The sequence below is a fragment of the Rhododendron vialii genome, chromosome 9a (genome assembly GCF_030253575.1).
Source record: "Rhododendron vialii isolate Sample 1 chromosome 9a, ASM3025357v1".
NCBI classification, from domain to species: Eukaryota; Viridiplantae; Streptophyta; class Magnoliopsida; order Ericales; family Ericaceae; genus Rhododendron; species Rhododendron vialii.
In genome coordinates, this window is record NC_080565.1 from 4,035,160 (window position 1) to 4,051,335 (window position 16,176).

At 35.8% G+C, this 16,176-nt stretch overlaps 2 protein-coding genes across 6 annotated transcripts; both read right to left on the minus strand.

The window, feature by feature from the left end:
- Positions 1–6,701: 6,701 nt before the first annotated feature.
- On the minus strand, positions 6,702–9,185 carry LOC131301749 (putative disease resistance protein RGA4). 5 transcript variants are annotated; one of them, XM_058328151.1, is made up of 5 exons: positions 8,229–9,184; positions 7,925–8,023; positions 7,723–7,838; positions 7,526–7,630; positions 6,702–7,430 (listed from the first exon to the last, which is right to left on the minus strand). In XM_058328151.1, the coding sequence occupies exons 1-2, from the start codon at positions 9,143–9,145 to the stop codon at positions 8,008–8,010; spliced, it is 933 nt and encodes a 310-aa protein (XP_058184134.1). In that variant the 5' UTR covers positions 9,146–9,184; the 3' UTR covers positions 6,702–7,430; positions 7,526–7,630; positions 7,723–7,838; positions 7,925–8,007. The 5 variants fall into 5 exon arrangements, with proteins under 5 accessions (XP_058184134.1, XP_058184133.1, XP_058184136.1 ...); XM_058328150.1 differs by having other exon boundaries at positions 6,702–7,437; XM_058328153.1 differs by lacking the exon at positions 7,925–8,023 and having other exon boundaries at positions 7,762–7,838; positions 8,229–9,185.
- On the minus strand, positions 9,150–11,578 carry LOC131299517 (disease resistance protein RGA2-like). The gene is made up of 2 exons (XM_058325105.1): positions 9,274–11,578; positions 9,150–9,169 (listed from the first exon to the last, which is right to left on the minus strand). The coding sequence occupies exons 1-2, from the start codon at positions 11,576–11,578 to the stop codon at positions 9,150–9,152; spliced, it is 2,325 nt and encodes a 774-aa protein (XP_058181088.1).
- Between the last annotated feature and the right edge of the window lie 4,598 nt (positions 11,579–16,176).

Here is a 16,176-nt window from a genome sequence, read left to right on the forward strand (position 1 = left end):
AAAATGAAGAACCAAACACCCAAAATGGAAATGTGAAAAGCAAAAATTACCTTGCCAAACTCCCCCATAAAATATTATATATATATATATATATATATATTATATATACATACAGAAATCTTTAAATAAGGACCTTAAAATGAGGACCTTATATGCGGACCTCCCATTTCTCCCCTTTTCCGATCGGATTTCGATGATCCGAGCCGCTCAATGTGTTCAGAACGTGATTTTAAGGGTATGCGTGAGAAATCAACAAAAAAAATGACCGGGAACGCTTGATTTGAGCAGTTGTTATTTAAACCGTTAGATAAAAACGAACAAAAACTACTCGGATGAAGCCATTTCCGGTCTTTTTTTGCTGAATTCTCATAGGTACCCTTAAAATCACATTCTGAACACATTGAGCGGCTCAGATCATCGAAATTCGATCGGAAAAGAGAGGTCCGCATTTTATTAAAATAAGGTAGTCCTTATAAGAAGGGGACTCTACATATATATATATATATATTGGGACGGTTCCGAGAACCCTTAAAAAAATCTCTAAAAAAATCCTCCAAATCTTAATCTTATAGTTCCCAATCAAATTTTGATGATCCGAGCTGCTCATTGTATTCAGAACATGATTTTAAGGATGCCCACGAGAAATTGGCAAAAAAAATAACCGGGAAGGGCTTGATTTAAGCAGTTTTTTATTGAACCGTTCAATAAAGTTCAATAAAAAGCTGTTCGGATGAAACTCTTTCCAGTCATTTTTATTTGTTTAAAATCACGTTCTGATTACATTGAGTGGCTCGGATCATCAAAATTCGATCGGAAACTTGGAGAGATTTTTTTAGAAGTTTTTTTAAGGGTCCCCGAAACCGCCCCGTATATTATATATATATATATATATATATATATATATATATATATATATTGATAATAAAACAGAATAGTTTTTGTCTACTCATATAAACCCAATACCATCTACAACCGTTGAATCAAATTTTGAATAGTTTATATCTGTTCGTTCGAGAGTATACTTCTTAATATAAACCTCCAAACCTTATGACTGGTAAATTCTTTCAATTGATTGCTTTTAAGTTTTTTCCTTAAAAGACTTGATTATCTTTTTGAGTAAATGAAATCAATTATTGATTTCCTTCTAAAGTTGATTTCCGTACATTTAATTCCCTATTTTTTTAGCTACATGTGAAAATCAACCTAAAGGGAAACAATTTAAAAGCACATATTGAATTAATATAAGGAAATCAACTTTAGAGGGAAATCAATTATTGAATTGATTTAGATTCAAAATGATAATTCAACCTTTTAAGGAAAAAACTTAAAAGCAATCAATTGAAAGAATTTACCAGCCATAAGGTTAGGAGATTTATATTAGGAAGTATATTCTTGAACAGATAGATATAATCTCTTGAAAATTCAATCCGACGGTTGTAGAGAGTGTTGGGTTTCTAGATTAGAAAATTGAAAATAACAATAAGAGATCAAAAACAAAAAAAAAATTGTGATAAAAAATTTTTTGTGTTCAAAACGTGTTATTTTGTGTCTTTAGGCACGGGCAATCCCGTGTGTGTGTGTGTGTGTGTGTGTGTGTATATATATATATATATAGAGTTAGGTTCCGGTGAGGGATCTCTCATTTAATTAAAATGCGGGACTCCCCTTCCCGGTTGAATTTCGATGATCCGAACCGCTCAAAGTGATCAGAACGTGATTTTAAGGGTCCCGGTGAGAAATCAGCAAAAAAAATGACCGGAAAGGGCTTCATCCGAGCAGTTTTCATTGAATGGTTCAAAAAAAACTGCTCGAATGACGCCCTTCCTGGTCATTTTTTTTGCTGATTTTTCGCGGGGACCCTTAAAATTACGTTCTGCACACATTGAACGATTCGGATTTTCAAAATTTGATCTGGAAATGAAAGTCCCTCATTTTAACAAAATGAGGGATCCCTCACTTGAAAATTCCTCTATATATATATATATATATATATATATATATATATATATATACAGTTATTTTCAAATAAGGAGGTCCTTATTTTAGTTAAAATAAGGACTTCCCCATTTCTCCCATTTTTCGATTGAATTTCGATGATCCGAACCGCTCAATGTGTTTAGAACGTGATTTTAAGGGTACCCGCAAGAAATCGGCAAAAAAAATGACCGGGAAGGGCTTGATTTGAACAGTTTTTATTTGAACCGTTTGATAAAAACATAACAAAAACTGCTCGGATGAAGCCCTTCCCATTTTTTTTTTTGCTGATTTTTCGCGGGTACCCTTAAAATCACGTTCTGAATACATTGAGCGGCTCAGATCATCAAAATTTGATCGGGAAAGGGAGGTCCTTATTTTATTAAAATAAGGTGGTCCTTAGGAGAAGGGGACTCTATATATATATATTTTTTTTTGAAAGGTCATGGAGATGCTAGTACATAGGTGGGAAATGCTAATGACATATCAATATATCACACCCCAACCACATATCTCTCACATCGTACCTGAGTGTGATAAGGGACTGGAGATTCTGCTATCCAAGAGGGACAACAGCATGCGGCTGTGATCAAAACGAAAAGCATTTTGGGCTTACATAATGCACACTATTTTCAGCTTGTCCTTGTTCGGTTGGCTTTCTACACTAATGGTTTTTTTTTGTTTGGCCCATTTTGAGTATTATGCAAATGATTCGAAGTGCAAGTTTTTCTCATATTTTTTTTATACTTCCTAAAAAAAATTAGCACATTTCGATATCGGTAAGGACTATTTTACAATTTCTATAGTGTTTTAGAATTTGTAGGAATTCCTTGTTTGGTTGGCCTTCTACACTAATGGCTTTTTTGATTTTTGTAGGGCCCATTATGAGTTCTAAAAAGATTATTCAAATCACAAATTATCCTTGAAATATTTTTTATGGCTTCCTTAAAAAAATTTAAAAAATTAGCACAATCCATTATCGATAAGGGCTGTTTCAAAATTCGTAGAGTGTTTCAGAAATTGTAGGACGCCCTAACTGCGAATTCTGAAACAGACTTTACCGATATTTGATTGTTTTAATTTTTTTTTCTAGAAATTATCTTTGTAAAACCTGTAATGGGTCCCACAAAAATAAAAAGAAATCATTTAGTGTTGAAGGTCAACCAAACAAGGACTAAAAGCCAAAAATAGTGTGCATTATGTAAGCCCAAAACACGGTCGTTTTGATCACAGCCGCATGCTATGGGACAGCAACCCCCAAGCCCATGAGTAAGAGCACGAGCTTGAAAGTGTTTTAAAACACATGTCAAACTATTGAAATCCACGGGAATAAAAATTGAGAGTGCGAGAATTGAGGGTAGACTTTTCTGCAATTTGGCAGTAAACTGCACCCTTGGATTCCGGCTATTTTCAAACCCATTATTGCGTCACGTTGATAATCGTCATCCACATTGTACAGCTTGTTGAATAGAATAACCACGCAAAAAAAAATCAATTTCATCGCATGCTGTCTGATACCTCAAGCACATATATTTTGAAAAAAAAGGACTTTTCAAGTTATAATCCAGTATGCCAGCTCATTTTATATAAAAAATATATGAGCTCGAATTAAGTTTTAGTCGGTGTTCAATTAACTTGATATTTTACATGGTTATTCTACTTGATGAGTTCAATGATATGGACAATTTCAACCATCAATAACTCCAAAATGCCTTCGAAAATGGCTGGATCGCAAGGGGGTGCAGTCCAGTACCAAACTGCAGAAAAGCTGCCTAAAGTTGCTTCCCGTATAGTTTGTATTCGTCCCTGCCTTGAGGATTATGAACTTGCTTTTCTTGATTCAGAGAGCACTCATACGAAGATATTTAAAGCCATTGCGTTCTCTTTCAATGATGGTATACAACATGTTTTTTACTTCTACAAGAGAAAGAATGGTGGATATATTATTGGTCGAGACGTTATACCTGTCGTTAAATCCTTTTCCTCTTTTAATAACAGTGAATGTCTATGGCGCACGTGAGCTGAGCTGCTCACGAGCAGCACGAAGCTTGGCTCGGGAAGAGCTTACAACATACAGGATCTCATTCAATTCAACTTTTATTCCACTTGATTTAACTGCAGTTACGAACAATATAACATGCACTTCGGTAAAAAAAAAAAAAAGAGAAAAAGAAAAGAAGATACTACCAATCAATCGATAAAAGCAGAGTATAGTCATTGTGTTCGGTTCTTAGTTTAGTTTAGTTTTAATTTAGTTTTTCAATCACTATCTTACTTCTTTCTTCAATTATTATTCTATTTCACCAATTATTACTTTTTCATCTCTATCTATCTCTCTCCAATCATTACCTCTCTCTTCAATTATTACCCTATTTCTCTCTCTACTCACTACCAAAACTAAACTAAACTAAATTCTCAACCAAACAAAGCCGAGTGTGTTCTCAACTCAGGGCTCCGTTCCGGAAAGGAAAAAAAAATACTTATTTTTTAAGACGGCAATTTTAAGTTCAAAAATCATGTGCTTGCACAAATTATTTTCCTTTCAATATGGATCTTGTTTGATAGATCTTATTGAGATCTTTAATACGGTGCAAAAAAAATTGAAAAATTATTTTTCATTTACATTATTTTTGAGTTTGAAAATATGAAATAAATACTTATTTTTTAAGATGGTGTTCTGGAACGGGGCCTACAGCTCTTATAGCTGGAGCTACTAAGATCTGAGAACACACTTGACAATAAAAGTATATCGACATATTTGACACAATATTATATCGGTCTTGCAATTGTCAGCCCACTGGGCTGACGATAAACACATTAAAAGACAATAAAAACATGTATTTCTGTGTACTTTTGATACCCTTTAATACATATTCACACACTCACTATTGTCAGCTCATTGGGTTGATTTTAAAATTTTCCATATTATATAACTTTCAACCATCTATTTAGATGGTTAATTCAAAGCTAGTTTCCTATAAAGTTCACAATTAACTAGATAAATAAATAAACCAAAAACTTGAGCTTTAGAAGTCAAAAATACCTTAAGAAACGGTCTGGCAAGAATGAGCTACAGAGCGAAAGGAGATTGAGAAACATGTAAAAAAAGAGATTTAGCGTACAATCATTAGAAGATAATATGCCAATATGTGATTGTGGTCGAAGCACATTTTTATGGTCTCACATATTACCCCTGCCAAAGTGGATTTTCAAAGAAGAATGCTCAATATTACTAGCATAACCTCTGAAATGTTGAAGGGGTTTACATTGCAGAGCATTACTATTTCCTGAAAAGACGATTGGCTCCTTTTGTAGGATTGCAAATCCAGAATTAGTTAAAAATAGCATTTTTAAAATTGTTTCCTATTGTCCCATCGAGTGGCGGACCTAGAAATTCTATATACTAGGGGCACCTATTATTCACAATCTTAAAAAATATTTTTTTGTATGTATACCACTAAATTATCGCTCAATCATTGAATATTGATTACTCATTCTATTCCACAACTGATTTTTGACAATCTTCATAGCTAAAAATACTCTTTCAACTGTCGCGGTGATAACTGTAAGATTAATGTCAAAGTCAAGAGAAAGTAAATTGAAGAATGTAATTTAGTAATTTGATTTTTGTACAATATTTTGGATTGGAAGGAAAACACAAAGAGATAGGACAAAAATGAAGAAATAAATGAAAGTGGTAGAACAAAAATGAAAAAATAAAAGAAATAGATAGAACAAAAATGGAAAAATAAAGGAAAGAGATAGACAAAAATAGAAAAAAAAAAAAAAAAAAAACATACCCAGGCGCCTGGAAGTTTTCTCCTTGTATTTAACAACCACACCATGTCAATGTTTAGTACTAGAGTACGAAACTTTTATGTATATATATCAATTTTTTATTTTTTTATTTTTTTAAAAAAAGGCGTGGGGGCACGTGCCCCAACGTGGGTCTACCCCTGGTTCCATCAAACCATTAGTACAAGGGATGAGATGACACTCGAGTCCTGTTAGGAAATCTAAATGAGCAAGATTGAATGAGGTTAGATTACGATACGTATTTTGCTAAATTGGGTCTCTAGTCTATTAAATTAGGTTTGTTTTGTAAAATAACTAGAGCGCAAGTGCAAGCTGCTCATAACTTCCGCTACTTCCATGGCCAGTGCTTAAGGTTTGTTATCTATGTTTTCACAGTGCATATATATGAATTTGCAAATTTCTCCCAAAACATAAAACAAAAGAAAAGAACATAAATTTTTTGATCAGCAAGAAAAGAACACTTTTTAATCAAAAAAGAAATGTACTATTTTTTTAACTAAAAAAAGTAGACACATACAGTTGAAAAGGGATAGGAGAGAAGCATAGTTGCAGAAGAGGTACATCTGAGTAGCTTATCACATATACTCCCTCCGTTCCTTTTTTAGAGTCCAGTATTTCATTTTGGGTTGTCCCTTAATAAGTGTCCATTTTATAAAGTTAGTGGGTAAAATTTGATGTATTGTCTATTTTATCCCTAAAAGTAGATTTCTTTTTAAAAAGTAAGTGAGTAAAAGTGTAATAATGATGGGTAAGTAGGGAAAGTAGAGGAAAAAGTTGATGTGAAAGGTATAATGATGATGTCTTTTTAATAAGTTAAAATTACGAAGTAGGACACTTAAAAAGGGACGGAGGGAGTAACATATAGCTATTCAAAAGCAAAAACTAAATGACATATGCAACAAGCAAGCCAGTAGACGAAAAAGAGTCATATTTCTTCCCAAAAGCTGCAGCATCAACAAGAAGCCTAAGAAAGCAACCAAGTAAATATAGCACCATAACATTCCAGAGCACTTTGCAAATTGTATTGTAATGACTTGCACGGACTTCATCTTCAACCCTGAAAAGAAAGTCTGATTTTCACGAGTTCATCGACTTCATTCCAGGTTGGATTTTCCTCTTGCAAAATGCGCTATTAGTGAGAGTTCGTAAAGACCACGAAACAATAAAAGGGATAGTCTTTTCCCCATTCAAAGAGATCCCCCCTTTGAGATATTGGAGAAGTCCAGCTGTGTTCCCCAGCATTTGTAGCAGGTTGACCAGTCTTTTAAAGTTTCCATCAAAGCGCAACAAAAGAGATTCGGTCTGCTGATTCCAGTTCATTTCCACAAAAATGACATCTATGAAACTTTCCATCTTCATCAACCATAGGCGGTGGTATCAAAACATGACTGGTTCATCGAACAGAAAACTATTGACTTACTCATATACAACGTCCATGACAGGTAGGGACAGCAACTCGGCTACTTTGGATTATTCTCTTGTGTCGCTAATGGAGATTAGGCATTGACGTCCATAAGCAATTGCTTCACTTTGAGCTGCCTTTAAAAAGTTTGATTGCAATCGGAAACCGCTCACATCCCAGCCTTATTGGTGTGAACTCTGGGCAATAGGCCTTAAGGCCCTGAACACTTGGCAATTTTCTGGAAACTAACAAGGAAAGATTCTTAAACAATTTGAAAGGAAACAAGTTATAGGTAAAGAAAAACATCCAAAAGCAGAGTTGATTCGTTCGGACCTGTGTAGAGAAGTGTTGACAAACCTATTTAACAATAAGACCTCTGAGAATTTTTCTTGCCAGGAGTTCCTCTGATTTTGCTAAGTGCAAAGTGCCTCAAAGAATCTGAAAAAAAAAAAATTAAAATTGATCCGGAAAAAAACAACTTTTTTGTTGTTCTACTCTTTGAAATTACACCAGATTTACTATCTGAAAACCTCTTTCTTCTGCAGAGTTATTTCAAATGCTGTCACCACCCACGATCAGTCTTCATTCATTGTTACCTGAGGCAGACATCACCACATCAAAATGTCTTGATGCGTGATATCAGAACCTATAAAATAGAACCAAATATTAACCTTGGGCAGAGATGATAGTCCGGTAAAATGTAAACTAAAAAAAAACAGAGTGAGAAATTACATGATTGAAAAGGGACTAGTCATGCTTTATCTTCATGATTCACGAAATATAATCGCAGAGGGTTCACTCCAGCCCATTGGTGTCTATAAATCTGTCAGCCTAATAAATAAATAAATGCAAAATAAACTAGGTTAGATGACATCTTCCACGGAAATCTTGGTATGAGAGACACGAATAGAGAAACAAGAGCAATATCGCAAATGGAATCAGTTAGTTAGAAGAGAGGCAAACAGAAGAGACCAAGAAATTAGGGAATTCGATAAGCAATGTACCTCTCTTATATGGAATTGCCCAATCATTGAACTTCTTATATGGAATATGAACAATCTTGTGCCTCTCTTCGCCACTTTCGCATCGTTTCTTTAAAAGGGGACATTCTAACACATCTAATCTTTGTAAATTGGTGAGGCGTTGAATTGCTTCCACTGAGGGCAGACTCGTCAGTTTAGGGCAAGTCTGAAGCTTCAGCGATTCAAGAGATGAAAGGTTACCCAACCACTCAGGGAGAGCTTCCAAGTGGTTGAAATTAGAAATTTGCAACTTTTTCAAGGCGGTGAGGTGCTGAAGTTGATCAGGCAGATGCTTGTTTCCAAAACCAAGTAAATATAGACACTCCAGGGAGATGAAGGGGAACTGCTCGACAAACTCTACGTTTGCATCATCACCACTCGTGGAGGCATCGGCACTTGTGGAGGGCCAGAGGAAAGGTTCATGCTCTGTTAAGAATAATCCTATCCCCAAATATCGTAGGCTGCCAAGGCAGAACAGCCCCTCCCCCCACCAACTTGTCAATCCTGGACAGTTTTGGATATTCAGATTCTGAAGTGATTTGATGCTGCGCAATTCATCTGGGTCAGTCATTCTTAAAAGAGAACAATATTTCAGAACTAATGTTTCAAGGGTTGGTTGTAGCAACCCCTTTGGCAAACATCTCAACTCCCAGCAACTAGTAATGTGAAGCTCTTTAAGAGACTCTAAGCGGTTGAATACTGCTGCTTCCGTGTCTTGAAAAAAATACGTTAGGTGCGGGCAACTTTCTATCACTAACTCCTCCAGAAAAGTTAGGTTTAGTAGCTGGGTCGGGAAATAACGCAGCTTAGTTAGGTCAAAAATTCCCAGATATTTTAGGGATTTGATGCTTTTTTCTAGCAAATCTTCAACCAAAATGAGAAAATTCTCTGAATCCTCATCTACCAGTATGTTCAAGGACGGGCTATACATCTTTTCAACATAACTCCAGGGATACTTGAAGGGGAAGAAGGGGTTATATGACGTTTTACCATAAAGAAAGACACGAAAGATATTAGAATTGCATGTAATACATATCCTTTGGATGGATAACAAATTACCCGGAATGGTTGTCAACTGAGGGCAATTTAAAATTGATAACTTCTCAAGGTGAGGAAAAAACTTCATGTTCATGGTAGCAGCGGGCAATGATGATACGTCTAACCATTTTTCTAGCTTCGGCATATTATCGAGAGTGAGTTTTCTCAACACTGGAAAAACTGTTTTTTCTGCCCAACTACTGCTACTATTACTACTAATGCCAACATCCAATCCATAGAATTCACTACCAATACAGTTCAGATTAAGCAAGCCCTTCATTTCAACAACTTCAAGATGTGGAAGTTGTCCCAGTGCTGGAACTTGGTCACATTGTCTGCAGTCCTTCAACTTGATTCTCACCAAATTCTGGAGTGACTGAGCATCTCTTGTTTGCATCCATGACGCAAACCTTAGTCCTCCAAAACCTGCAAGAATTAATCCCCTAAGGTTCTTGTTTGGTTGAAGTCCTTCCAACCCTTCTTCATGCTCAACGCATGATTCCGTAATGTTCCCATGGGCCCAGTTGTACTCCAACTCTTGGAGGTTTGGTTTTTCCAACATATTTGCTTTTTTTGCTTCTTTTCTCTCTTTAACTTGTTGGAGATTGTAAATCTTTAACTTGCCTCTTAGCTTGCTTAAACGTCCCAACTCCTCAATTTTATGGCCCTTATCCTCACCCACAACAAAGAAAGTTAAAGTCTGCAAAGATGTCAAATCCCCTATAAATGCTGGAATCGCTTTGCTAGATTTGCTATCATCCATACAAAGATGTCGCATGCTAACCAGCTTGTGAAATTTTTCAGGAAACTCTGTGACATATGGCAATTTGAGTGTTTCCAAATTATAGAGCTTAGTAATAAAATTTGGCACTTTAATAAAAGAAGACTGCTGGGAGAGGTCAATATATTTTAAATGTATGAACTTTGATATTGAACTCAGAAATTCTTCCACACCAGATTTTACTATACTCAAGGCCCGTATACATTTGACATCTTCTGTGTTTATGGGGAGGTGCCCAGTTAAAAATAATGTTCTTAGTCTTCCAACATTTTCTTTTGAAATTTGCAACCTTGTTTCTTCCTCGAGACACAACCATAGATGTTTAACCTCAGGAAGATCCTTCACCTCACTAGCTTCCAATGCCAAACAATTACCCTCCGAGACATCTAGAGCAAGATCATGCACAAGATCATGCATCTTGCAACTTAAAATGTTATTGTACATATCCAATTTAACTTCTTGGAACAATGACCTGTGCACCAAGACGTTAAAATATTCATCACCTACATCTTCCGCTTCCCAATTTGTTCCTAAAGGAGGCTGAAGATAACCTAGAGCCATCCACAGCTGAATCAACTCACTCTTTATTATGATTTTGTCCTTTGGAAAAACAGAACAGTAGGCAAAACAATGCTTTAAAGATGGTGATGGTAAGTCATCGAAACTAAGCCTTAATACTGGTAGGATGTCGTTGCTATCTCCAAGGGAAATCCACATTCCACTCTTCTCAACGTTAAGCCAATCACTTTCATACTTCTTAGTCCACAATACGCCTACTAATGCATTTATTGCTAAGGGCACACCCTTACACTTCTCTACCATTCTTTCACCAATACTCAACAAAGATTGAGTTTCTATTGGTCCTCCATTTGCAAATACCTTTTCCTTAAACATGGTCAAACTAGCCTCAGGAGATAGTCCGAGCAAATGATGAGTGAGACAGGGAGATATCTTCTGCATGGTTGATACCACATCCGTATTGCGGGTTGTAACTATAATTTTGCTTCCCTTGGATCCACCGATTCCTAGCAAAGAATCTCTCATGCGTTGCCATTTGCTTTCACTTCTATTCCAAACGTCATCTAACACAAGCAAATACTTTTTGCCTTTTAATTTTTCTCCAAGCTTTTGCACTATTGCTTCAATGTTTTGTAAGTCAGATTTAGTTTTAGTAAGAGATTCAACCATCTCGTTCAACAGCGTTTCAAATTTGAAATTATCTGACACACAAATCCACATCCTCTCAGCACCAAAATTCCTCACAACCTCCTCATGTTTGTAGACTAGTTGAGCAAGGGTTGTTTTCCCTAGCCCAGCCATTCCTACAATGGCAATGACGTCTTCCATGTCAGAGTCGCGCAACATGTCAAGTACTTTAGAGACATCAACATCCCTTCCCACGAATACTGAATCACCTATATAAGGACCAGTCCGCCTAAATTCCATAGGTTCGACAGCACTGGGACCTTCGGGGTTATTTGTAAAGCCAATGTCTTTGAGAATATCATCTAATAACAAGTTGATATCATTGACCCTATTAGCCATCAGGAATGAAATGCGACTTGATTTTTGAGGGAGAAGAAGTCGCGTACCATGTTTTCCCATCGGTTTTGTACCTCAACCTTCCTTCTAATGTCCTCGTACTTCAACTCGTCCAGCAGATTCTCGGCGTCGCTGGTTGCAGCATCGAGACGCTTTAGCCACACTTCAAGGGTTTCGATGTTGGTCTCCCTTTCTCAGCTTCACATAGCAGAGCTTGGATCATAGTAAACCTGTCGTGGAGCTTTATGAGGTTTTTCTTGAACCCCATGCTAGGCTAATCTGCTGGTTTGCGGGGGTTTTCAAGCCATTCAGGATTGCCTCAGCAGAGGAGATGAGGGCAGACTCAGCCATATTCTCTTGTAGGACAAAGGAAATGCTTTAGAAAATACAAAAGCTTTAGAGGATACAAGACAAGGGAGTTGTGATCACCATAGAACAAATAACTGCTATTTGTATTACAACTAGGCGTTTGGTCGACGTTTGAGATCAAAAGGTTGAGTTAATTACACTAACCTCCCCTAAGGTTTCTAATAATTTCAAAATCTTCCTTTGAGGCTTTGGAAAATCTCCCTTAAGGTTTCTAACAATTTCAGAAACTTCCTTTGAGTTTTTGAAAAATGCAGCCTCACACCCCCTTTCGTTACCTCCATTAGTTTTTTGCACACAAACTGCTAAGCCATCAGATTATATTACGAGCTTGGGATCTCTACGGTCTATCTTTTTGTCTGTTTTTTCTTGTAGCTTTTGGTGTAAAAATTTCCTTTTTTGATCTGGCTCGACGTGAGTAATCTTAAAAAGTTATGGGACCCAATCCTAGACAGAGTTAAACTTAAGACAATAGAGAAGGAAAAATTCTAAGTTCATAGAAGACTTTGACTTAAGCTTCCGAGACAGTGAGATTCCTCCTTTAAAAATTGGTTAGTGCCCAAAATGTGATGCAAACGCTGTAGGATATAAAAAGAAATTCAAAAACTAGAGAAGATAACACTCCATCCTTATATTTTTTTGGATTAAAAAAGCAACAAAGTCCACTCTTATGTCCTATTCGAGGAGTTGGTCATCGCCAACTGTCCGGCCATTTCTATACGATTACGAGAGAAGACATGTTTGGGTCTTTCTCTAGGGGAATTCTGTCACAATCACACCTACATACACATTCCTTTTCATATCAAAGCACATTTTAGAGTTTTACTGACCAAAAGTAACAACGCTAGTAGTAGGTGGAAATCGCATTATAAGTTACAAAGTAGGGAAGACCACTTATTTTCCAAAAACTCATGGAGATCAGTTCAATTTAAAGTTAAAAGTTTGTCTCCTATTAGGTTTTATATTTAGGGCGCTGCTATTCGCAGCCCTCTATTTACTCCCATAACCCGTTAAAAATTTTCAATTATACTCGACAGTTAGTTACCGAAATTGAAATATATTTTCAACATCTAATGACCGAAATATAATATTTTTTTCAACAGATATTTACCGAAAATGCATGTTCGGCAGTTGTTTACCGAAAGTTGAACATATTTTCGACATGTAGTTACCGAAATATAATCTTGTTTTCAACAGCAATTTACCGAAATGTTATTTATGATTTTCAACAACCATTTACCGAAATGTAGTGGGCTACGGAAGAAAATAAAGGGCTGCGAATAGCTGCGCCCTATATTTAAACCTCTTGATGTTATTCCTTTTTTTGTGGGGTCAGTTGATCATAAAAGACTTGGTCTGGATTTTAAATAAGCTTCTGCTAGTTGACGCCTTGACGGTGAGACTAGTCATCTAAAAATATTTTAGGGTGCGCATAATCTGACACGAATGCTAGAATATATATATATATATATATATATATATATATATATATATATATATAAATCTTCAGGTAAAGACTTTAAAATGACGACCTTATATGCGGACCTTCCCATTTCTCGCCTTTTCCGATCGGATTTCGATGATCCGAGCCGCTCAATGTATTCAGAACGTGATTTTAAAGGTACCCGTTTGAAATCGGAAAAAAAAATGACCGTGATTTTAGGAGAAGGGGACTCTCTCTCTCTCTCTCTCTCTCTCTCTCTCTCTCTCTCTCTATATATATATATATATATATATATATATATATATATATATATATATATATATATGAGTCCCCTTCTTATAAGGACTACCTTATTTTAATGAAATGCAGACCTCCCTTTCCCGATCGAATTTCGATGATCCGAGCCGCTCAATATGTTCAAAACGTGATTTTAAGGGTACCCGCGAGAAATCAACAAAAAAAAAGATCGGGAAGGGCTTCATCCGAGCAATTTTTGTTTGTTTTTTATCTAACGGTTTAAATGACAACTGCTCAAATCAAGTCCTTTCTGGTCATTTTTTTTGCCGATTTCTCATTGGTACCCTTAAAATCACGTTCTGAACACATTGAGCGGCTCGGATTATCGAAATCCGATCGGGAAAGGCGAGAAATGGGAGGTTTGTATATAAGGTTCTTATTTTAAGATACTTACCTGAAGATTTCTGTATATATATAACAAGTATTATATAGAAGACGATCTAAGAATATCACGTCGAGCCATACATTTGATACAACAACCAACCCTTATTTTCTATTCTAGGAGTTGGCCATCGCTAACTGTTCAGCCATTTCTACACTAGTTACTAGTACTTAGGCCATCCACAGTGGTATAATAAAAAATGGATAACCAAAAGTTGACACATCAGCTTTTGATTATTCACTTAAGATGTTACTAAGCTTAATAACATTGAGGTTCACAATGGTCACTTCTAGTCCATAACCAAAATAAGAAATCCACTACAATTTCATACAATCTATCTCTTCCCCTCTGTTTCCCGCCATTTACTTCCCTCCATTATGTTTGTTTTTTGGGCAAAAATATATGGAACATATGGTGTTCTTCCTAGTGTTATCTATCAAAACAACACCGAAACTTTTTTTTCTTCTTATTCCTGTAGCCTATGTCACAAATCCACCACTCCCTTAATCTTTAAAAAAAAATCAGATGTGTTTTTGAAATTGGAAAATAATGAAAGGTTCTTCCTTTTTTTTATTGCAAGGTTCTTCATTTACTCAACTATAAGGGGAGAAACAAAAAAGAATAACCACTTTTTAGTCGAAAAATTTATATTTTTTGCTAAAAAGTAATTATTTCTCAAAATACTTGGGTAAAAGTAAAAAAAAAAAATTTTCCAATTTCTCTCGTCGAGACGAATCAATAACCCATAAAAGTTTGACGCAAAATTAACAAATGCGAAAAAAAATCAAATAAAGACAATTTTCAGATTTAAGTTAAGTTAATAAGAATGCAGCCTAAAATAGAAACGGGAAAGAAGAGTGAAATACCGTAATCCGGCAACGATGGGTTAAATTGTAGATGATCGAGAAATATGAGCTTTACTTTTGGAAGAAAAGAAAGAGAAACAGTTTATAGTTGAAGTGAAAAAGATATAGAGCAGGTGAAGAAGAGAAGAAGAAAATATTAGTTGAAATACGCGTGTATATAAATTTTGGAACCAATTAACTTATGTGGTGTGGGGTTCCCAAATTTTGATTATTGAAAAAGGTTGTTAGTTTTGGTTATCCAAAGCCTAAAATTTGATTATTTCTAAGGATGTTGTTAAGTTTGATTATACCATTGTGAGCCATTTTTTGCACAAATATTGTTAACTTTAACAACAATTGGCTTTTGATTATACCACTGTGGATGACCTTACTAGGGAAGACATTTTTTGTGTCCTCCATTTGTTAGGGAAGTTCTTTGACAATCACCCCTTTTTATGAGTGTTATTTCTATCCATATCAATAGGCATCTCAAAAGTTTAACTCACCACAAGTGACATTGTTCGTGTATATGTGTTAAAAAGGTGGAAATCGCTCAATACTTTTCTGAAGTAGGGAAGACCTCTGATTTTCCAAAAAAATTAGTGGAGTTAGTTCGTATTTGTCATGATTTTAAGTAAGCTTTTGTTGGTAGACGGTGAGATTCGTTCTGTCAATTGGTTGAGGTGCGCAAAATTTGACGCAAATGCCATATGATATCAAAAATAAATAAATAAATACTAGAGAAGATAATTTGGGTACCTCAAGTCGAGCCTTATATTTGAGATGAAAGAATAAAAAGTCGACCCTTATTTCCTATTCGATCGAGGAGCTGGCCCTTTTTTTTTTTAGGATCCGCGAGGAGTTGTTCATTGCCAACTGTCCGGCCATTTCTATACATATCACATAGATAACACATTCAGAAAGTCTATGGACACAGCAAATTTGTGCACAGATCGTGCACAGATTGCTATGTGGGCCCTACTACGGGTCCCATACAAGTGGTTCGAGTCGTTCATTATGTTTAAAACATTTTTTCAATGGCTCCCGCAAAAAATCAGCTCAATCCGATACCTATAAGTACTTGATCTAATTGTCCAACTTTTCATTCTCTAAAAACTTATTGAAAAGTTAGATGATTAGAACAAACACTTATAGGTATTGGATTGAGCTAATTTTTCGCAGAGGCCCTTGAAAAAATATTTTAAACATAATTAACAGATTGGATTATTTGTATGGGACCCTTAGTGGACCCCACAACGCAATCTGT